Genomic DNA, 24,872 nt, shown 5'->3' with positions numbered 1-24,872 from the left:
CCATTTATGCATATGTCTCTCCATCCCCTCATCTTGTGTCATCCCGTCCACCGATTACTGAAAAAGTGTGTGTGTGTGTGTGTGTGTGTGTGTGTGTGTGTGTGTGTGTGTGTGTGTTTTGTGTCCATGTAGGCCTAGATATGCATAGTATACATGATGATGGAGTCTCCCGTCGGTACGACGGATGAGTAGGCAGGCAGGCTTATCTGTCGGTGTGTGTGCTCATATGTGAGAAGAGGCCCATTCTGGATGCGCAGCACTTCCCACAGGTGTTGCAAGGGAAAACGTCTCCAAAAGTTGAGCCCTGCTTCCTTCGCTCATGCTTCTCCTTAATGGCCAGTTTTCTCTTGTTTTCAAACGTCTTTATGCCACTACATCACAGCATCCTCCAGCGACAGCGGTCAAGGGCATCAGTTTCCCAGGAAGCAATGTCTATGTCACACGCTTTGAGGTTTGTCTTCAAGGTGTCCTTGAAGCACTTGCAGGGTCTTCCAAGTTCACGGTGGCCTTCCTTCCGCTGGCCATACAAAAGCATCTTCAGGATCCTGCTGTCTGTCATGCAGACAACGTGTCCTGTCCAGCATAGCTGGCACTGGATCAGCTGGCTTTTGATGCTGGGCAGGCTGCTCCTCTCTAGGACCTGGAGGTTGGAGACCCTGTCTTGCCGCTTTATGCCAAGGGTCTTTCATAAGCATCTCTGGTGAAACTGCTTGTTGAATGTGACGGCGATACGTCGTCCATGTTTCACAGCAGTACAACAAGGTGGTCAGCACAACAGCTTGCCTGGCTAGCACAGGTGCCTTCTTTTTTAGTGAGGAGGAGTTATACATACATACATACATAGAACATACACACATCTGTCTTCCTATGTATGCTTTACTCTTGTCAAAGCACCGCACTGGATATTAATATATTAATTATTATCCCCCTGGAAAAGAAAAGTAAAAAGGTAACAAAGGAAGGTAACTCACCGATGAAAAGAGCCGTCATAACTCCTTTCAACGTCGGTTTGGTGTTGTCTCCCATCTTCGTGGATCGTGACGGTCACTGACTCTCACAGAGGACAGAATGTCACGTTTTCCCAGTGACCTACAAAAACGGGTTTCAGCAATGGGAGATAAGCGAGAAAAATAAGATTCACCCACCGCTCGGAAAAGGTGGTTCACTTTGCTGCGGTTCTGTTGACCACACTTCCAGCACCTGTTCTGCCTGTAGTTGTAATGAATTTGAACCTCAATATCTCGTTCACTAAGCACAGACTTGCGTCTCGTGTGTGACTCACAATCTACACTTGTGAGGTGGTTCTCATTTCATGTCGCCAACAGCCTAACTGGACATGCTTGTGCGGTCACGTGGAACCCCCATCCCCCTCCCATCCCCCTCCCTCCTCCGCCCCCCCCCCAACCCCCACCCACCCCAAAACACACACACACAACCCTCTTTGTTTCACAATTTTTTTTTAAGAATTGGGTGATAATTTGACGGGTGCAATACCCGAATGGTTAAAACGTTGGACTTTCAATCTGAAGGTCCCGGGTTCGAATCTTGGTGACCGGGAGTCTGGTGGGTAAAGGGTAGCGATTTTCTCGATCTCCCAGGTCAACATATGTGCAGACCTGCTAGTGCATGAAACCCCTTCGTGTGTATACGTAAGCAGAAGATCAAATACAAGATTATAAATCATGTATGTCAGCGTTCTATGGGTTAAGGAAACAAAAACATACCCGGCATTCATACCCCCGAAAACGGAATATAGCTGCCAACACGGCAGGGTAAATAAACGAAACGGTCATACAGGTAAAAATGTTACATGTCTGTCTGAATGTGTACGTGTGCGTGCCTGGAATCTGATTGAATGACACAGGAAACGAATGATGAGCACCCATAGTAGCAGGCCTCAATCGGCTCTACCCAGGTAGGCAGCCTGCTGTGCAAATGACGTGTTTGTACAGCGCTTAGAGCTTGGTCTCTGACTGAGGATAGGCGCTATATAAGTATCCATATCAATCAATCAATGATTTAAACCATGCAGGCTACTTGTGTTCTGTCACAGGGTCTCATTCCTCACTCTGACGGCTGTTCAGTTTTCAGGCACAGTCACCAGGAACAGCTTGAAATGTACTTTGGAAAAATCGATGCTTGAGACCAAAATACTCAGTTATTCAGTTGTTCATTATGAAAACGACGGATTTGGTTTTTCGTGGTAAAAAGCCGGGGGAGGGAGTACACGCACAAGAAAGAAAGCACTTCATCCCATGCTCCCGAAATGAAAATTGTGCAAGCTCGTTCGTTTATTTGTTTCTTGTCTGTTCATCTAAGACAATGATATCAGACTGAAAATAATGCCCTAAATCTTGGCGACTGCGACGCATTCTACAGATAAATGGTACTATTAATATCATTATTACTATTATTTGGATTATTATCATTTCTATCATAATGATGATGATTGTTATTAGTAATTAAAAATCATTATTTCTGTACATTCGAATGAAAAGGGGGCGGCTGAGATCACTGGAGGGTAGGGGGGAGGGGACTTTGTGCCAGCTCCCAAGTGGTCTTTATCCCTCTTTTATGGGCCTTGTGTATAGTTCTGAGACAGACAGAGAGACAGACAGAGAGACAGACAGAGAAGAGACAGACAGAGACAGTCAGATAGATATAGACAGACTGACGGACTGACAGTAAATTGGTATAGTCTCACCAAGGGGGGAAACAAGTCTAGTGCTTGCTGTCAAAAACATCTGTGTCCAAAGCAAATCGACTCTCGCTTTGCATCAGTATTTGCGTACCTTCCCCACCCTCACACCACCTCCACAACTCCCTTCACCCTTCGCTCCCCACACCCGCTAAGTAGAACGTACACACGTGTATTACACATGCACAGCTTGCAGAAGGTGTGTGTGAGTTGGGTGAGGGGGGGGGAGGACGTGGGTGGGGGGGGGTGGGGGGAGTATTGACAACTTTAGCGGTCACACACTGTGCTGTGTACACTTTTTCACTGTCGCTGCTGTGCTGAAATTAGCGCCCATGGAGAACTGAGAAATCACACCTCTCGCGAACGACGTGTGTTGTCAAAGAACATCACTTGTCATCCGAACCAGATTCAACGACAAAGGTGAGATCAGTTGTTTGGTTTTTTTAAACAATGAATCACTGAATCTTAAACCTTGTGGGAATGACAGTTTCAGTTTCAGTTTCACTTTCTCAAGGAGGCGTCACTGCGTTCGGACAAATCCATACACGCTACACCACATCTGTTGAGCAGATGCCTGACCAGCAGCATAACCCAACGCGCTTTAGTCAGGCCTTGAGTGCATGCTTACATATTTGTGTACCTATGAAAGTGGATTTCATTTTACGTAATTTCGCCAGAGGACAACACTCTCGTTGTGGGAATGACATCAAATGCAAACTGATGCAAAGAAAACTGTTCGGATCAACCGCAGTCACTGAAAAGGAGTGGCGAGAAAAATAAATGACGGTGATATCCACATTTCTTCTCCTGTTCTTATTTCCAAGATGGAAAAAACTTGTAAACTGGTTGATAACATTGCAATAGATTCTCTACATTCCTTTCCCTCTTCTCTTTTATTGGCCATCTTTACGACATTCGAGAGGGAAAGAAATGTAGAATATATATTATAATGTTATTGACCAATCTACATTGTTTTCCGTCTTCGAAACGATCGCAACTGAACGGAAACAGTGCAGGGGAAGAAGTGTGGATATTGCCAAAATGACTGATTCTGAGAAAACATTTTCCCTAATTGGGGAGTATCCTAAAGTCTGAAATCTACTTAAACGAAGATGTCTACAATGATGCGTCCATTCAGTTTATGTCAATCACAGCCCGTTGTTGTTGTTTTTTATGTTTGTTTATTTATTTTGTAGTTGTTTTTTTCCTTTTCTTTTCTTTTTTTTTTCTCCCCCAACAAGCCACACAAAGTTGAAAGAAAAAACATGGCCACAAATTGGTAAGCTTGTTTATACTATCCACAAACAGGGTTCACAAAAGGTTTAGGACTACGTGGAAAGTTGCACAGTTTTCCACTTGCAGGCACGGTGAAATGATGTACACATTTCCGGCACACAGCGGTGTGGACAGCCAGTGTAACAAGACCGCTCGTAACCAGAGGTGCTTTTTTTTTTCTTTTTTTTGTTTGTTTTTTTGCACGTGAACTTCCATTTTTCACCATAAAAAACCGCAGATGTCATTAATAAACCACTGAATAACTTATATCCATGGCTGAAATATCGATTTTCCGAAAACATTTTTGACGCTGTTGTGTTGCTCATCGATTTTAAGTTGTGTGTGTGTGTGTGTGTGTGTGTGTGTGTGAGTATTTGTGTACTCGCATGCTGGAGCACTTTTTCCCCCTCCTTTCTTTTACCCCCATGGGATCAACCTCCCCTCTCCCAGGCCTTGAGTGGAAAGCAAATTGTTGAACTACTACTATTACTACTGATGATGATAATAGTGATAATAATAGTAAGAAGAAGAAGAATGGATATTTGTGCACCACTCTATCCAGAGAACTGCTCCGGGTACTTCACAAAACACGTGATATTCCACATCACAATTTACATCAATGTTACATATGCATGTTGCATACACACACACACACACACACACACACACACACACACACACACACACACACACACACACACAGAGAGATAGATAAATACTATCTATATAGATAGATAGATGTACACGATACATAAGAATGAACATGGACGAAGCGATCCGCAATGCTGTGATATTCTACATGATACCTCACATCTGTATGACGGTCAGTCGTGTCCGACGAAGACCACCAGCTCAGCAGAGGAAGCATCTGCTATTCCACCTGGGCAAAAAATTGATTGTAGTGGAGAGTGTGTTGGCCAAATTATATTCCTATTCTCTCGACCAAGGGGGATATAGAACAGTTGGCGTTAAGATGGTTCCCGAAGGCCAACTAGCCCCCAAGGCTGCAGCACTAAGAGCCTCTTAATTTCAGAATCATTGTCCTTCACAAAAGATTAAACTGTGAATGACTTCCCATTGCAGTGATGAAACTATTGATCACTTTGCTGTGATATAAGCCGAGCGTTTTGCCTACACACACACTGCATCAACGTTACATATATACACCAAAATGCTGTTGTTTTTGTTGTGTTCTTCTTCAGGATGTCTATCTGTGTATTTGTATGTATCTACGTGCCATGTATGATGTGAATTTTTACCTTCAACGATAGCTATAAACACACACACACACACACACACACACACACACACACCAAACTACACCAAACTATATATATATATTTATTTATTTATTTATTTATGTATTTATACTTCTTTTTATCACAACAGATTTCTCTGTGTGAAATTCGGGCTGCTCTCCCCAGGGAGAGCGCGTCGCTACACTACAGCGCCACCCATTTTTTTATATTTTTTCCTGCATGCAGTTTTATTTGTTTTTCCTATCGATGTGGATTTTTCTACAGAATTTTGCCAGGAACAACCCTTTTGTCGTCGTGGGTTCTTTTGCATGCGCTAAGTGCGTGCTGCACACGGGACCTCGGTTTATCGTCTCATCCGAATGACTAGCGTCCAGACCACCACTCAAGGTCTAGTGGAGGGGGAGAAAATATCGGCGGCTGAACCGTGATTCGAACCAGCGCGCTCAGATTCTCTCGCTTCCTAGGCGGACGCGTTACCTCTAGGCCATCACTCCACTCCAGGCCATATATATATATATACACATAGATACATACATAGAGAATACATACACAGGTAGACCAAATACACTCCCCACCTCCACCCCCCCACACTCCCCCCCCCCCCACACACACACACACGAAGAAGAAGAAGAAAAGCAGCCTGAGAGAGGTGGTGCTGTGAGCCAGGATGAAGCGCTCCACAGTGCTGTACGTGCCGCTGTTTGTCTTCCTGCCCTCGCTGCTCCTGCTGTACGTGCTGACCGAGATCTCCCTGGACATGGCCAGTCAGGCCAGGGCACGTCGGGAGGACCTCCACCACGGGCCTCTGCACCCTGTGTCCGCCAGGCTGGTGCGTGTGGGGGTGGGGGGTGGTTGGGGTGGGGGTAGGGATAAGGGATGGGGATGGGAGTGGAGATGGGGGTGGAGATAGGTGTGGGGGTGGGGATGGGAGTGGGGGTGGGGGTGGGGATGTGAGTGGGGATGGGGGTGGGGGTGGAGATAGGGGTGGGGGAGTGGATGGGGATGGGGTGGGGATGGGGATAGGAGTGGGGGGTTGTGTGTGTTGGGGGGGGGGGTAAGAAGGTGTAGGGGAAGGGTGCGGGTGTGTGATGGGGTGAGGGGAGTTTGTGGGTGGTGGGGGTGGGGGTGGTGCAGTGTATGGGTGCGTGTATGTGACTGGGGAAGGGGAAGGAGGTCGCGTGAAAAGTGGGAACGGGGGTGCGTGTGTGTGTGTGTGTGTGATGAGGTGAGGGGAAGTTTGTGTGGGGGGTGTGGGGTGGGGCGCGTGGGTGCGTGTGTGTGATGGGGGAAGGGGAGGGAGTTTGTGTAGGGTGGGGTGGGGGTGCGTGTGTGTGTGTGTGGATGGATGGGAGGGAGTTTGTGTGGGGAGGGGGGACGGGGGTGTATAGGTGCGTGTGTGGGGGGTGGGTGGGTGGAAGTTTGTTTGGGGGTGGACGTCGGGGGTGCATGAAAGTGATGAGGGAGGGAGAGTTTGTGGGGGGGGGGGGGGAGGTGGGGTGTGGGTCCGTGTGAGTGATGGGGGAGGGGGAGTTTGTGTGTGGGGGTGGGGGGTGTGGGTGCGTGTGTGTGATGGGGAAAGTGGAGGGAGTATCGTATTGCATCGCATTGCATTGTATCGTATCGAACTGCAATGTATCGCAGCACTCTACCCCAGCCCCGGACAAGGCGGGCAGGCACCCGCGGGTCAAGGTGTACAGGTCCAGGAAGGGGACAGGTCCCCCAAGACAGGTCTTCCACCTGGCGGCAGAGCCCGGGGAGGAGGGGAGAGGGGACCGGGCCATGGGGGAGAAAGGCGGGGAGGTGGGAAGCCGGATCACATTCCCCCCATTCGTGGATGAGATCAACGAGCTTGGTGAGGGTTTTTTGTTGTTGTCTTTTTTGGTGTGTTGGTGGGGTTTTTTGGAAACACGGGGTATGACTGCCTACACGGCAGGGGTAAACACGGTCACACACGTAAAAACCAACATGTGTATACGAGTGAATGTAGGTCACACAGCCCACGAACGAAGAAGAAGAAGAAGAAGGAGGAGGAGAAGAAGAAGAAGAAGAGTAGTAGTAGGAGGAGGAGGAGAAGAAGAAGGAGGAGGAGAGGAGGAGGAGAAGAAGAAGGAGGAGGAGGAGGAGAAGAAGAAGAAGGAGGAGGAGGAGAAGGAAGAGGAGAAGAAGAAGAAGGAGGAGGAGTAGGAGGCTTTTTTGTTTCATCACGTTGTTCTGCCAGTCGGGTCCATTTCTGTCTGTCATTCTCTCCTTTCTTTCTTTCTTCCTTTCTTTCTTTCTTTCTTTCTTTTCGTAATGGTTAGGCTTGTCATATTGCTATGTCAGTTTATTTCTTCTTTCTTCCTTCGTTTCCTTCTTTCTTTCTTTATTCACTCATGGACTCGCATCGTAGAGGGTGTACATTCTGCAACTTTTAAAATGTCCTTTCGCCATCAAGATACGCACGCATGTAGCACTTACATACACATGCATTATACACATTTTATCATACATGTATTCTTCTATGACTTATGAATAGTAAGATTTCATAATCATAAAGCTGTTATAGTCTCTTATTCTCTGCCTGTCTTCTTTTGTTTTTCTTTTTTTTGTGTGGTTGTTGTTTGTTGTTGTTGTTTTGTTGTTGTTTTTTGGGGGCGGGGGGTAAGAGACAATGATTTTTACAATGCACTGAGAAAAACAACACCAACAACAATACCGCCAACAACAACAGCAATACCAATAGCAACAACAATACCAACAGCAACAACAACCAATACAAAATTACCAACAACGACAAGAACACCAACAATACTAACAACAACAACAATACCAACACCAACAACAATTCCAAAAATTATATCACCACCAACAACCACAACAATACCACCAACAACAACAATACTACCACCACCACCACCAATAATAGCAACAACAATACCAAGGACAACAACAGTAACAACAACAACAACAATAACAACACCTCCACCGCCATCAACAACAATGACAACAGCAACAATACCAACAACAACAATACCATCAACCATACGACGACCACCACCAACAACAACACCAGCAACAACAATGCCACCACCACCACCAACAACAACAACAAATCTACCACCACCACCACCAACAACAACAACAAATCTACCACCACCACCACCAACAACAACAACAATATTAACAACAATACCAACAGCAACAACACCAACAACAACAACAATATTAACAACAATTACTACAATAACAACAACAATGTTAACAACAACACCAACAACAACAACAATATTAACAACAATTACTACAATAACAACAACAATGTTAACAACAATACCAACAACAACAACAATATTAACAAAAATACCAACAGCAACAACAACAATGTCAACAACAATATCAAAAATAAAAACAACAACAACAATATTAACAACAATACCAACAACAACAACAATAATAACACCACCACCACCATCATCACCACCACCACCAACAACAAAACAACAAAATCCATCAGTAGACTGACTGGCCACGTGACATCCCCAGGGGCAGAGGGGCGAGGAGTGAGGGTGGATGAGGGACGGCTGACGGAGGAGGAGAAGGCTCGCTACCAGGCCGGGTGGACCCACAACAGCTTCAACCAGTACGCCAGTGACCTCATCAGTGTCCACCGGACCCTGCCCCACGGTTGGGGCCCGCAGTGAGTACGATCAGCGTCATCGTCGTCGTCGTCGTCGTCATCATCTTCATCATTGTTATCGTCATCGTCTTTGTCATCATCATCATCATCTTCTTCGTCATATTTCTCCTCCTCCTCCTCTTCCTCCTCTTTTTCTTCTCCTTCTGCTTTTTCTGTTGTTGTTTTTATCATCATCGCCGTTGTCGTCATCATGGTCATCATCATGATCATCACCTTCTTCTTGTTCTTGTGCTTATTCTGTTTTCTTCTTCATGTTTATGTTCATTCGTCGTTGTTGTCATCGTCATGATCATCCTCATCCTCATCACCCTTGTGAACTTTTCCTCCTTCTTCCTCTTCTGCTTCTTCTTCTTCTTGCCATCATCACCACCACCACCACCACCACCACCATCTTCTTCTTCATCATCATCATCATCATAGTCTATTTTGTCTGTCTCTCCATATGTCTGTATGTGTGTGTCTCGTGTTGAAATTCAAAACGTATTGCATCGCAGGACTTTCTGTCCAAGGAGTTAAAACGAACGTTACTGGGCCCATTTAACCATTATGCATTTTCCATGTGCAACTTTGCACTCCCCCCCCCCCACACACACACACACACGCACACACACCCCTCCCCCCGCGCCACCCTACTTCCTCTTTGCTCCCTCTCCCTAAGCGCCCATCCCCACCTCCCTTTCTAAAGTCTGCGACGTGTTTCAGTTGCTGGAACAAGACGTTTCGCAGCGACCTCCCAGAGGCCAGTGTGATCATCATCTTCCATAACGAGGCCTGGACAGTGCTGCTGCGATCCGTGCACAGTGTGCTATCGCGGACCCCCTCCCACCTGCTGCGGGAAGTCATTCTGGTGGACGATAAGTCCACGATGGGTGAGGCTGCGAGTCTTCGTCTCATGGTCTGTGTCTCTCTGTCTTCCTGTCTCTGTCTCTCTGTCTGTCTCTATCCCCCCCCTCCCGTCTCTCTCTCTCTCTCTCCCCTTCTCTCGTCTGTGTCTGTGTCTCTCTTATCTGACTGTCTCTCTGTCTCTGTTTCTATCTCTGTCTCTGTTTGTCTGTCTGTCTCTCTTCTCATCTGTCTGTTTCTCTGTGTCTGTCTCTCCCCTTCTCTCTGAGTATCTCTGTGTCTCTTTTTCTCCTCTCATCTGTCTGTATGTCTGTCTCTTTCTCTCTGTGTGTCTCTGTCTCTCTGATCTGTCTGTCTCTGTTTGTCCGTCTGTCCGTCTGTATGTCTGCGTCTCTGTCTTTCATCTCTCTCACACACACACCCCCACCCACACACCCCACACCCCCTCTCGCCCTCTCTCTCTCTCTCTCTCTCTCTCTCTTTACGATTCTTTCGACTATGTCAGTTTTCCTGCCTGAATGCCACTAGTTATAGTGGCACTGTCAGCAGGCCCGTCATCCGTGTACGTGTTTTAATCAAGCTGGAGGCCCACTGAGACAGTCAGCGAACATGACGGCAGGTTTGTAGATATGTACAACGTACTGGTGCAGGTAGAAGAGTTCCCCAAGCCTGAAGCACTGCGTGGTGTTTTCCGCACAGGTGGCAGGACGGTTAGGACGCTCTTCTGTCAATACTGAGAGTCCGTGAGGGGATTTGGGTTCGAATTCCACTCATACCCTTTCTCTCAAGTTTGACTGGAAAAAATTAAACAGGGCGTTCAGTTATTTGGATGAGATGATAAACTGAGGTTTTTATGTGTATAGCACGCACTTAGCGCACTGAAAAAGAACCCATGGCAACGAGAGTGTTGACCGTTGACAAAATTCTGTAGCAGAAATCCACCCTGATAGGTACACGAATATATCTGCATGTACCCAAGGCCTGAATTAGCACGTTGGGTTACGCAGATGTGGTGTAGCGTATATGGATTTGCTCCGAGCGGAATGACGCCTCCTTGAGAAACTGAAGCTAAAGAGTTCCCGGAGACTGAACGAGTGCATGGTGTTTTACGCCAGGTCACCTGAAGGAGCCCTTGGATGAGTACTGGCGGCGGACGGACGGGCGGGTGAAGGTGGTGCACGCCCAGGAGAGGGTGGGGCTGACCAGGGCCAGGCTGATGGGCTTCCAGCTGTCCACAGCCCCCCTCCTCGTCTTCCTGGACTCACACATAGAGTGCTTCCCGGGTCAGTGCCCCCGCCCCATCCTTCACCCCCCTCCCACCCTCACCCCCTACCCCTCACACCCCCACCCCTCTCACAACTCTCAACCCCCCCGCCCCCCCCCCCCCCACACACACACACACCCGTCACACCCCCGTCACACCCCTACACCCCTCACACCCCCTCCCTCACACCCCCACAACCCTCATACCCCTACACCCCTCACACCCCCTCCCTCACACACCCGCACCCCTCACACCCCCTCCCTCACACACCCACACCCCTCACACCCCCTCCCTCTCACACCCACACCCCTCACACCCCCTCCCTCACACACCCACACCCCTCACACCCCCTCCTTCACACACCCACACCCCTCACACCCCCACACCTCTCACACACCCACACCCCTCACACCCCCACACCTCTCACACACCCTCCCTCACACACCCTCCCTCACACACCCACACCACTCACACACCCTCCCTCACACACCCACACCCCTCACACCCCCTCCCTCACACACCCACACCCCTCACACCCTCACACCTCTCACACACCCACACCCCTCACACCCCCACACCTCTCACACACCCACACCCCTCACACACCCACACCCCTCACACCTCTCACACACACACCCTCATGGGGATGTTGTGTAGATGGGGAAAAGCCCACTCGTGTACACACGAAGGAACGTGGGAGTTGCAGCCCACGAACGAAGAAGACTTGACTTTACGTGATCTCACTTGACCTGACGTGACGTGTCTGGGTTGACTTGACGTGACGTGATGTGACGTGATGTGACGTGACGTGACGTGACGTTGCAGGCTGGTTCGAACCCCTGGCGGACCGCATCGTCTTGGACCCCAACGTGACGGTGTTCCCCAACATCGAGGTGATCGACGCGCGCACGTTCCGCCTGGCGGCCACCCACGACATACAGTCGCTGGGCATCTTCCGGTGGAAGGACCTGGCCTTCGGATGGGGGCCCCTCACGGCGAAACACAAGGCGGAGAGGACCTCGCCCGCTGACCCCATCAGGTCCGTCAGGCCGGCTGTTTCACTTTCTAGTTTCGGTTTCAGTCCCTCAAGGAGGCGTCACTGCGTTCGGACAAATCCGTACAATACGCCACATCTGTTGGACACATGCCCTCTGACCGGCAGTGTAACCCTACGCGCTTAGTCAGGCTTTGAGAACATGCGTATCTGTTTATGTACCTGTCAAGAATGGATTTCTTCTACACGGAACTTTGGATAACACTCTCGTTGCCATGGGTTCTTTTTCAGTGCGCCAAGTGCATGCTGTTTATCGTCTCATGCGACTTACTAGACGCTCGGTTCGATTTTTCCAGTCACACTTGGGAGAAAGGGCAAGAGCGGGAATCGAACCCAGACCCTCACGGACTTTATACTGGCAAGACGAGCGTCTTAACCATTCTGCCACCTACCTCTTGGCTATACTCAATCATCTGCTGTGTTGTCAACACAAGACAAGACAAGACAAGACAAGACAGGACAAGATGCGTTCATTTCAGATAAACCCGTGGAGCCACGTTACATCAATCTGTAACTAATATAAACATGAATACAAAAAAAAACTCATCGTCATTTACAATGACAACACCAACTGTTTGGTTAGGACATAGGTAAAACGAACATTTGGATGAAGAACAGAAGAGAAGGGGAAAATATCATTCAAGAGATTCAACATTGTTCAATGTTTACATACCAGAAGTGAAGATATATTCTGTGTAGTCTGTTCAATAACAAACATGATAGTAATAAAAACTGAAGCACAGACAAATAGGTGCTTTTCTTTGGGCTTGCTGGCATTAGTAATAGTATAACTATAGGTAGTTAGAGTGGTAGTGGTGGCAACACCCGATACAGAACTCGCAGTTGTAGTTTGTGTTAATTAATTGTAAGTTTGTGCCTGCCTATGTGTGCGTATGTGTTAGGGTAACTGTTAGATATACATGTATGTTAAAATGTATGTATGCAGTGTGTGTGTGTGTGTGTGTGTGTGTGTGTGTGTGTGTGTGTGTGTGTGTGTGTGTGTGTGTGTAGTCACATTTTGGTGTGTGTATATAACATAGATGTAATGTTTTATGTTAACAAAAGCGTTTATGTAAAGCACCTAGAGCAGATTTCTAGATAGTGTGCTATATAAGTATCCATTATTATTATTATTGTTGAGTGAAACCACTCTCTCTCTCTCTCTCTCTCTCTCTCTCTCTCTCTGTGTGTGTGTGTGTGTGTGTGTGTGTGTGTGTGTGTGTCTGTGTCTGTGTCTGTGTCTGTCAGTGTCTGTATCTGTGTCTTTGAGTCTGTGTGTGTGTGTGTGCGTGTGTGTGTGTGTCACTGTGTGTCACTCTGTGTGTGTGTGTGTGTGTGTGTGTGTGTGAGAGAGAGAGAGAGAGAGAGAGAGAGTCTATGTGTGTCTGTGTGCCTGTGTGGGTGCGCGTGCACTTGTGTGCGCGTGTGCCTCTGTGTTTGTGTGTGTGTATGTGTGTGTGTGTGCGTGTGTCTGTCTGTGTCTGTTTGCCTGTGTGTACCTGTGTGTACCTCTGTGTGTGTATGTGTGTGTGTGTGTGTGTGGGTGTGTGTGTGTGTGTGTGTGTGCAGATCGCCCACCATGCCCGGAGGCCTGTTCGCCATCAGCCGGACCTTCTTCACCCAGCTGGGTACCTATGACCCCGGCCTGCTGTACTGGGGGGGAGAGAACCTCGAGCTCTCCTTCAAGGTCATGCACTGTCTTCCTTCTGCCAATAACTGCTTGTATTGCGTTGTACTGTGTTGTATTGTACTGTATTGTGTTGTGTTGTATTGCCGTAAGGTGATACACTTTCTTTCTTCTGCTGACACTGCTCCTATTGTATTGTGTTGTATTGTGTTGTGTTGTATTGTATTGTGTTGTTTTGTGTTGTGTTGTATTGTGTTGTGTTGGTAAGGTGATACACTTTCTCTGTTCTGTTGACACTGCTTGGATTGTATTGGATTGTGTCAGTTGCATTGTATTGTATTGTATTGTATTGTACTGATTATGTTGTATTGTGTTGTATTGTATTGTATTCAGTGTATTGTATTGTATTGTATTGTATTGTATTGTATTGTATTGCATTGCATTGCGTTGCATTGCGTTGTGTTGCGTTGTATCAGTTGTACAACACGATAGCTGTGCTGTTTATTTTGTGTTTAATTCTGTTTATGTGTGTTAGGGAAACAGCTGCGATCTTGCAATATGATCGTGACACGCTGCTGCGTGTTTAGTTAGGGAACAGGTAGGTGAGTCCAGTGTTTTGAGATCTCACTTCAACTCACTCTATCATGATCTATAACCGTCAACAATGAACATGGACCGGTCAGCACGCAAGGCTCAGTCCTCGAGGAAACGCGGAAAACGAGGTGAGGCCCTTTCAAGGTTACACCAACGAAGTTTTCGCCCACCTCTACCCAGTATGTTCCTGTCCGACGTTAGATCTCTACCCAACAAAACTGACGAATTCACATGTAATATTCAAACGAGGAGAGACTGCAAAGAATGCTCTGTGTTTTGTCTCACTGGAACATGGCTTAACCAGGACATCCCTGACAGCGCCGTTCAACCACCAGGGTCTTCACTGGACACAGAGCTGACCACACTGCTGACTTAGGCAAGCAAAGGGGTGGCGATGTGTGTTTCTTCGTCAACACACGCTGGTGCTCCGATGTCAAAGTGCTATCGCGTGCCTGCTTCCCTGACGTGGCGTTCCTAAAGATGATGATGATGAAGACGACGACGACGAAGAAGAAGAAGAAGATGATGACGACGATGCTGCTGCTGCTGCTGCTGATGATGATGATGATGATGACGGTGATGTTGTTGTTGTTTCAGGCGTGGATGTGCTACGGGTCTGTGGAGCTGGTTCCCTGCTCTCATGTGGGTCACGTGTTCCGGGCTACCAACCCCATCAAGTGGACCTCCAACCTGGGCCTCACCAATGTGGCCCGGGTGGCCCACGTCTGGATGGATGACTACAAGAACTACTTCCTGGAGAGGAACCTCTTCAAAGTGGTAGGTGTGTGTGTGTGTGGGGGGGGGGTGTCAGTGTGTGTGTGTATGTGTGAGTTGGGGGGAGGGGGTCAGTGTGTGTGTGTGTGTATGTGAGTGGGGGGTGGGGGGGTGTCAGTGTGTGTGCGTGTGTGTATGTGTGTGTGTGAGTGTTGGGGGGGGGGGTGTCAGTGTGTGGGTGGGTGGGTGGCTGTGCATGCGTGTGTTGTGTGTGTGTCTGTGTCTGTGTCTCTGTGTGTCTATGCGCGTGTGTGTGCGTGTGCGTTTGTGTGCGTGCGTACGTGTGGGGGTGGGGGCGGGGTGTTTGTGTGTGTGTGTGTACTACTGGTGTCACAGAGATGTTCAAAGACAATCTTGGAGACGTACAGTCAAACAACTCTTCAAAAATAAACGGGAGAGACGCAGTCACGAGATTGTGGCCGTGGACACTGCTGTCAGCAGTGGGTGTGGTCTCTTGTGTTCATCCAGGACAGGTCACCATTTCCACCTGGTGACCCACCCGCTGCAGCGAAATATGGAGATGAAATCTGCTTCGTCTGTTCACACTCCAAGACTACTCGTATACTGTTGGTGCTGCTGCAGGATAACAGACAAGAGACACTGAGATCTGGAGACACGGTTATCAACACACACACACGCGCGCGCGCACGCGCACCACACACACACACACACACACACACACACACACACACACACACACACACAAAGTGTAGGTTTCAGTGGGGGAAGGATGATTTACATCAAGCAAAGACATATAAGAACTTCGTTCTCTAGGAAACCGAACCTCGCCATGACCAGACCACATTTTGTGTTTCTTTCTTAATGCCCATATACAGTATCAGTGCCTTGAAACATTATTCTTACAGCATGACATGTTATCCAAAAATCGAACCGTTTTACATAACTGAGTTTGTACAGCGAAGAAAAGAAGGAGGAGGGGGGTGGCGAGGAGGAGGAGGAGAAGAAGAAGGAGGAGGAGGAGGAAGAGGAGAAGAAGATGGAGGAGGAGGAGGACAAGGAGGAGGACGAGGAGGAGGTTTAGGTATCAGTGACTGATCAAATACAGCCGTTAACAAAACATAAGTGACGAACGTACAGCAATCATGCATGTGTTTCAGCAACTATGTACACGTGATGTTACAGGGAGACTTTGGTGACATATCGGATCGACAGAAATTACGCCGGAACCTGGGGTGTCGGGACTTTGAGTGGTACGTCAAAAATGTCCGCCCTGTGCCTTTTGCCCCTCAACGTGTTCAGCTCGCTAGCGAGGTGGGTGTCTCTGCTGCCTCAAGAAGCTATACATTTCTTTGAGAGAAATATTTCATTACAAAAAAAACACACAAAAAACCAACGCTATCACTGCTGCTGCTGCTACTGTTAATAATAATAATAATGATAAAAATAATTATGATGATGATGTAAATCTGTTTGCTGCATATTCTCTAAATAGAGCTTTGGGCGCTTTACACACACACACACACACACACCATCCCGAAACCCAGGTCCTCGTACCCAAATCAGTTATTACAAATATTAACAAATGTTTATGAAACTGAACTGTCAAGAGATAGGCTGGAATTACTATTGCCTTTGAAACTGGAAGCACTATGTCAGTTGATACTTCATCGTCAATGAAACAAGAAAAAGTCCCAAATTCTGTGGCCTTTCCTGCCCAGTTCTCAGGGTGACTTCAGTTTCGACCCCCCTCCACTTCCGTGCTTGAGGTGAGTCCTGTCAAGGTCTTCGGTGTTGTCAGATTCATGGGGCACTGTCGTTGGAGGGACGTCTCTAATCTAAGGGGACGCTCACTCAGACTGGCTCATCGACTGAGGTTTATTGTCGTCAGTAGGGGGCTCAGTCGGTAGTGTCCAAAGTACGCTAAATCAGGACAGGCAGTACTGGTCGCCACCGAAGTGACTCAGCAGCGGAGCAGGGTCTCCTCTGATGTGTGGCCTCCTGTGGACGGCCGAGACTGGGAGTGCGACAGACGAACTCGGGAGTAGTTTTGGAATAAACGGTGCGTGAGTAATGCCGCTGGGATGGTGCAGATGATGGGGGACGGGGGGCGGGGGGAGGGGGGGGGAGAGGGGGGAAGAACTTAACTATCGCCAGTTCTGTCTGTTTCAGTTGAAGATGAACCTGAGTGGATCGTACTACTGCATCGATAGTTATGGCCCTTCCAGTGCTGTTCCCAAATTTGTGCCTTGTCATGGTTTGGGGAGCAACCAGGTAACCAACTCTCCTTTTCTTTTTGGCTGATCTGATTGTTGTGTGTGTCTTAACTCACTCAGTACGGCCAGTCCTCTCTTCTCCTCTACACAGACCCATCGGATGTCCAGTGGGTGTCTGAATGACCCAAACTTTAGCTTCCGTCGTCAGAATTGTGGTATTCTTTGTCAACATTCACCTCTTCAGTATAAGAGCCTTCCGCTTGCAATATTTTGATGATGGTAATTGGGGTGAAACGCTGTTAACTTCGTCTCTTTCGCCGTTCGTATGGAAAGAGTTAAATGTATGCATTTATAACGAACTGAAACATGGCAATGAAATTTTATAAATACGAAAATAAACAACAGTTATCATACATTCCATATAGAATTTGACGAACTCTAGAAAAAAACGAAATGAAGAAATTATGAATCGTGTTTGTATTTTAAAAAAAGAAAAAAAAAAGAAAAAAGATGCACAACTGATTTTATTTTACTGCTTGAGAAAATGTTTTGATACATTTTATATATATATATATATATATATATATGTGTGTGTGTGTGTGTGTGTGTGTGTGTGTGTGTTACGTTGGTCTTGATATGTAAATGACATATATGTATCAATTTAAAGACTTTTTTTTTTTCAAATTTGCTGCAGTGTTTATGGAACACATTTACTGCGTGACAATTGCACGCGCATTTGGTGCTGCAGAATTGTTGCATATTTTCAGTCTGACTCGAAACTTTGACTTATCGATCCTTACTTTATACTCCCTGTTGTGACTTTCTTTTGTATTTCTTTGTTTATTCATTTCAAACGAGTTAGATAAACAATGTAGATATACCTCAAAGCCTAAAAATGTTTTTGTTTTTTTTTAATATATATATATAAGAAGAAGAGAAAAGAAAAAAAAGCTGAATCTCTGTTTGCCTTCGGTGTTATCTATTGTCTCGATTCTTTAATGTAATTCATCCTTCCATTGTGAAGGATGAAGAAATGTTATACACGTTTTGAAGAAAAGAACCTTCGTTGCAAAAGGGAAAAAAACAGACACAAAAAGCAGTTTCCTGTTTTAGAATTCGCGCATGGTTTTACCGATTCTTAGTTCCCAGTGTAGTATCAACAGTCAGTCAGTTTTACAATGCATAGCTTGCCTTTTTTTTCCCATTCCGTTTTCCGTGGCCACATCGATCATGGATCTGTTATGTCAGTTATAGTATACATCAGTTTGTGTGGGTACTCTTCCGTGTGATTTCGTGTATGGTCGAATGTGGCCTCTTTAGCTAAGGAACTCCTACATGCCCCATATACAAAATATTATGAAAATATTGAATGCATTTGCAAGGGTCGTTTAACAGTAGAGCACGTTTTAACCCGTTGTTTAGAAATTAAACCTTTTTTACCTCCAGAAATTACAAAACACATGTTACCAGTTTCAAATGTTAATTCATTTTGGAAAAAGTTTTGTATTTCAAAATGTTCTTTATCAAAGTTAGCTAGCTATCTATTAAATAGTCCAGTTGGTTATTTATTGTAGGTCCCCATATCATCCTCTTTTCAAATAATAATCTATAGAAGTATTGCATACAATATTTGATTATTGATTAATTTTCTGTCCTGATCCCGCTTCTCACATCACCCCTCTCACACACACCCTACATATATTATGTTTTTCTTTCTCCAGTCACTGACACTCATCCTCTCCATTTTACATTTTGTATTCTATCTTTTCCACATTCTGTTCTCTCTCTCTCTTTTCCTTCCTCAATCCCCTCCCCCTCGCCCCCCCCTTCCTCCCCCCCTCCCCCCCCCCCCCCCCCCCCCCCACACACCCTCTACCTCAACCGCCCCCTTTTCAGTTGAATATTTCTTCCCCTGCCATTGATTTTCACATATGATGTTTTCTAATTAATGATAACAATAATCATTATCATGATATAAATAGAAATAATAATACAAATAATAAATATAACAATAATATCATTTATTTTCAGTCTAATAATTATCATCATCTTAGATGAACAGACTGTAAATGAATGAAGGACGAACACCAGAGGCTGACAGTAACCATAATGTGTTTTGATCTGGCTCCAGTTCTGGTTCCTGTCAGAGGAGGGGGAGCTTTTCCAGGACGATAAAAAGATCTGCCAGAAAAACGGAACTGTAGTGCTAGAGAGAGGATGTCACGACAAGTGGAATGTAACGAAGGTGTGTTTGATTTGTTTTCCTTATCATTAGTAGTAGTTGTAGTAGTAGTATCATTATCATCATCATCATCATTTGTAGTAGCGGTAGTATTTGTCTGTCATCTATTAATTCATTCACTTACTCATTCACCCACTTACTCGATTACTATTTCCCTCCCTTACCAATTTACTTACATATCGACACGTTGTATGTATACAGTTAATACAAGAAACACCCATTCACTCACTTGCACTCAGTTATCTGTAATAGACATGATATTTGTAGACAGTGAAAACAAGAAACACTCATTCACTCACTCACACACCCTCACAACATATATATTATAGTGACGAGTTTTCGGCAAAGAATATTTCCAAGCGGATTACATAAATCTATATCCATATTACAATGGAGATGAAATAACTTTTGTTTTAAAAAAAGTGTTTCAACATATAGGATTTAGAAGAGTGTTAAGACAAAACTATGTTTTTGTAGAGAGTCAGTTTGGGAAGTGTTCACCAGTGATCAGAGTTCGAGACTTCAATTTGGCATGGTGTTGTGTCATTGGGTAATGCACTTTTCTCCGATTTTGCTCACTCCACCCAGGTGTGAATGAGTACTTGACGTGTGTCGGGGAAGGAAAACTGAACCGGAAGGTGGCACAGTGGTGAAGACGTTTGTCTGTCAGTACAGTATCCGTGAAGGTCTAGGTTCGAATCCCGGTCCTACTCTTTGTCCTATATTATGTTTCATGGGATAATCAAACTGAGCGTCTGGTCATTCAGATAAGACGGTAAATTAAACATGAACCAACAAACAAAACCAATAAGATTGTAAACAGACAACGGAACGGAAAGCGTGGAAACTGATGGATAAGTATTCAATCAAAGGATATGACGCGGAGTGCTGCGTGGTTTGATAATAGTGAATACTCCCCTCCGCCCTCCTCACTTCCCTCTAACCTCCATCCCCACTCCCGCATACCCCACCCACCTACACCTCCCTCTCTCTCTGCCCACAGACACAACTGGTCCACGTGACCTCGGGACGCTGTCTGCAAGGCGGGGGCGTAACCCTTGACCAGGCGGGTCACAGTGACCCGACCTTGATGACCTTGCAGCCCTGTGACCTTGACAACGTGCGGCAACGATGGCAGGCCGCACCACGTGACAAAAACCTTCGCTTCCCGACGTTATGAGTCCGTGGAATTCATGTTAAATGGGAGAGTGATGTCGTGACATTGTTACATTCAGTCGTGAAAGTACTCTCTCGCGCTCGCTCTCACTGTCTCTGCCTCTGTCTCTGTATCTCTCTCTCTCTCTCTCTCTCTCTCTCTCTCTGTGTGTGTGTGTGTGTTTCTGTGTCTCTGTCCATGTCTTTGTCTCTGTCTCTCTGTCTCTGTCTCTATCTGTGTGTGTGTGTGTGTGTGTGTGTGTGTGAGAGAGAGAGAGAGAGAGAGAGAGAGAGATGCAATAAAATGCAGCGTAAAGTGCAGAATTAGCTCAAACTGTATCATCTGTTATTTATCATTACTGTTGTTGGTATGGACATCATAAAATTCACTTCTGCTCTTTTTCAGTCCATTAACGCTTGAGGCCTATACCTCTTGCAACAAAGTCTTTGCCACTGCTTCTGCCTGAAATTTGACATCAATTTTTACAGCTGTTGTGTTTAGCTGAATGTTAAGCCCGAGGTCACCACTATAAATTTTAGCAGTTGCTCTGCTTAGGGGAATATTGAGATCGATTTTGAAGCCCGATTTAGACAACAATTTCAACAGCAGCTCTGTTTTCTGGTGTATAAAGCCTGAGTTGACAAAAGTTTTAATTAACAGCTGCTCGAGTGTTTTGGGGTGTATAAAACCTGAGTTGACAACAATTTCAACAGCTGCTCTATTTTGGGGTATATAAAACCCGAATTGACAACAATTTCAACAGCTGCTCTGTTTTGGGGTATATAAAACTTGAGCTGACAACAATTTTAACAGCTGCTGTGTTTTGGGGTATATAAAACCTGAGCTGACAACAACTTTAACAGCTGTTCTGTTTTGGGGTATATAAAACCTGAGTTGACATTAATTTTAACAGCTGTTCTGTTTTGGGGTATATAAAACCTGAGTTGACAACAACTTTAACAGCTGTTCTGTTTTGGGGTATATAAAACCCGAGCTGACAACAACTTTAACAGCTGTTCTGTTTTGGGGTATATAAAACCTGAGCTGACAACAACTTTAACAGCTGTTCTGTTTTGGGGTATATAAAACCTGAGTTGACAACAGTTTTAACAGCTGCTCGCTCTGTTTTCAGGTATATAAAACCTTAGTTGACAACAACTTTAACAGCTGCTCTGTTTTGGGGTAAAAAAAAACAACCTGAGTTGACAACAATTTTAACAACTGTTACGTTTAGGGGAATATTACAAGTCCGATTTTGACACCAAATGTAAAAGTTGCACTGTTTTGGGTGTATTCGAGTCTGGCATTGTTAAGAGATGCCCTGTTTATGGGAATGTTAAGTCCGAGTCCGACACCGATTTTTACAGTTGCTATGTTTATGAAAGTATTAAGTTAGTGTTTGACACCAAATGTAAAAGCTGCTCTGTTTATGGGTGTATCATGTGTGACAACATTTTAAACAGATGCTCTGTTTATGGGAATATCAAAACCCGAGTTTGCCACATATTTTAACAGTTGTTATGTTTAGGGGTGTATTTAATCAAATCTGTGTTTGACAACAATTTTAACAGATGCTCTGTTTAGAGAAATACAAACCCGAGTTTGACAACAATTTTAACAGCGCTGTTCTCTTCAGGGCAATCTTAATCCGGAGCTGACAACAATTGTAACAGCTGCTCTGTTTAGGTAAATGATATGACCCGAGTTTTACACCAGTTTAACAGAACCTCTGTTTAGAGGAAAACCTAGCTTTGACATCAATTCTAAAAGTTGCTTTGTTTTGGGAATTATTAAGCCCCAGCCGACAACAGTCTTAACATCTGCTCTGTTTGGGAGAACATTATGACGACAGGTTTAACAGTTGCTCTGTTCAGGTGAATATTAAGAATTTAACGCTGATTTAACGGCTTTTCTGTTTGGGGAACTACTAAGCCCGAGTTGACACACTTTCAACAGTTGCTCTGTTCAGGGAAATATTAAGAGTTTAACGCCAGTTTAACGGCTTCTCTGTTTGGGGAACTACTAAGCCCGAGTTGACACACTTTCAACAGTTGCTCTGTTCAGGGGAACATCAAGCCCGAGTTTGACAACAATTTTAACAGTCCGGTCGGTTTTTTAGGGGTGTATTAAACCCGAGTTGACAATCCTAATAACTGCCCTGTTTAGGGTATTTTTTAGTCCAAATTTGTTTTATTAATGGTAACAGTTTTGAGGGATATCAAACCTGAGTCTGACATCGATTCTAACAACTTCTCGTTCAGGGGAATATCAGCCTGTCCATTCCAACGTTTTCCAGATACTCAAGACTAGATGTTAAAGCACTTCACATGAATACACTAGTGAATGTTTCTGCGTGTTGCTGTCTGTCAAAACTGACCCTGCGAAAACTGCTGCTGTCTGATAGTCTGGTATTTTTATTAGTGTGTTGGTTTTGATTTTTGAACACCCACGCGTGTGTTTTTGTATTTCTCTGTGTGTGTGTGTGTGTCTGTGTGTCTGTGTGTCTGTGTGTGTCTGTGTCTGTGTGTGTGTGTGTGTGTCTGTGTGTGTGTGTGTGTCTGTGTGTGTGTGTGTGTCTATGTCTGTGTCCTGTGTCTGTGTCTGTGTCTGTTAAGGTGGGGCTGTGCACACGCGCTTGCTTGCCCAAGGACAAGAGTGTGAACTGCCACCATGACATGTGAATTTCTGTCATTCAAGATTAAACAGGATCGAGTGAGATTAAACTCCATGTGGATCACATAGAAATGACAAGTACCTTAATTAAAGGTGTGTGTGGGAGTGGGTGGGTGGGAGTGTCTGTGTGTGTGGTGTGTCTGTGTAAGTTTAGGAAATGCTGTCTTGGTTTTGAATATATTGCGTATTGTGGCATCACTTGGAAATGGGATAGAGGCATCAATGATATAGGCCCATATGTTTTCATTCCGCATTGAAAAATGTGTGGGTGTGATTATTATACCGTGTAATTTATTATTCTTTCGATACCTTGCTATTCATTTGTTTTGCTTTTATCATTGCAAAGGTTTTGTCATCTTTTTATGTACGATTATTATCATTATCGTTATCATTAATGTTATGACCATCATCATCATCGTCGTCTTCGTCGTCATTATCGTCCTCGTTCTCATCGTCTTCATCATCATCATTGGTAGTAGTAGTAGTAGTAGGCTCTACTGGTGATATAATGATGGTGACACTGCCTGGTTTAGTTTTGTTGATGTCGTTGATGACGTTGTCGTCGTCGTCGTTGATTTTGTTGTTTTGAATATCATTTTCTTGTTTGTGTGTTGTAGTTTTCTTTGGGTGGTGGTGGTCCTGTTATTGGTGATGATAGTGGTAATGGTTTGTAGTTTCATAGTCTGTTTGTTTGTCTGTTGTTGTTGTTGTTGTTGTTTTTCTGAAAGTGATGACGATTTGTTTCATTTCAGGACGATGGTGCTCTTGTATGGACTGACATGTAAAACACATAATGTTTATGATGGACATAGTTAACATGTCTATTTTTTTGTTTAGCACAATCCTTCTTTCTTCTTCGCCCCCCCCCACCCCCACCCCCCCGCCCCGCCCCCACTTCCACACACATAGATGAGTTTGAGTTTCAGTTTCAGTAGCTCAAGGAGGTGTCACTGCGTTCGGACAAATCCATATACGCTACACCACATCTGCCAAGCAGATGCCTGACCAGCAACGTAACCCAACGCGCTTAGTCAGGCCTTGAGAAGAGGGGGAAAAAAAGGTGAATAAATAATAGATATTCGTACATAAATAAATAAATAAATATTAATTATAATATAAAAAAATGTAGTAATAATAATAATAATAATAATAATAAAAATAATAATAGATGAATGAAGTGGGATGAGCTGAACAATTGCAGAAGTGGACATGCATGGTCGTAGACGAAAGATAAAAACTGGAAAATAAACTGTGCGCTTGATATATATATATATATAGAGAGAGAGAGAGAGAGATGTTTGTATATAGACAGATATATATATATATATATATATATATATATATATATATATATATATGTCATGACTTTGATTACAGGCTGTGTACTTCCAATAAAAGGAATCAGTCCTGATTCCAGTCACGCAAATCTTTGTCCTTCGTGTGATTTTTGCATCCAGTACTGTCCATATGGGGTGTACGGTGTGGTGTGGTGTGGTGTGGTATGGTGTGGTGTGGTGTGGTGTGGTATGGTCCAGTAGGTATGGTGTGTGTGTGTGTGTGTGT

General features: G+C 45.2%; 1 protein-coding gene across 2 annotated transcripts; it reads left to right on the top strand.

Moving 5' to 3' along the window:
• The first annotated feature begins 3,017 nt into the window (after window positions 1-3,017).
• On the top strand, window positions 3,018-24,571 carry LOC143300081 (polypeptide N-acetylgalactosaminyltransferase 5-like). 2 transcript variants are annotated; one of them, XM_076613645.1, is made up of 13 exons: window positions 3,018-3,118; window positions 5,363-6,061; window positions 6,874-7,084; window positions 8,755-8,908; window positions 9,611-9,777; window positions 10,867-11,034; window positions 11,841-12,054; window positions 13,639-13,756; window positions 14,888-15,067; window positions 16,208-16,336; window positions 17,195-17,296; window positions 19,370-19,483; window positions 20,484-24,571. In XM_076613645.1, the coding sequence occupies exons 2-13, from the start codon at window positions 5,900-5,902 to the stop codon at window positions 20,658-20,660; spliced, it is 1,896 nt and encodes a 631-aa protein (XP_076469760.1). In that variant the 5' UTR covers window positions 3,018-3,118; window positions 5,363-5,899; the 3' UTR covers window positions 20,661-24,571. The 2 variants fall into 2 exon arrangements, with proteins under 2 accessions (XP_076469760.1, XP_076469763.1); XM_076613648.1 differs by having other exon boundaries at window positions 3,022-3,118; window positions 5,899-6,061.
• Window positions 24,572-24,872: the final 301 nt, after the last annotated feature.

The sequence above is a fragment of the Babylonia areolata genome, chromosome 2 (assembly GCF_041734735.1).
Source record: "Babylonia areolata isolate BAREFJ2019XMU chromosome 2, ASM4173473v1, whole genome shotgun sequence".
Lineage (NCBI taxonomy): Eukaryota > Metazoa > Mollusca > Gastropoda > Neogastropoda > Buccinidae > Babylonia > Babylonia areolata.
This window is presented reverse-complemented; position numbering and strand designations above follow the sequence as displayed.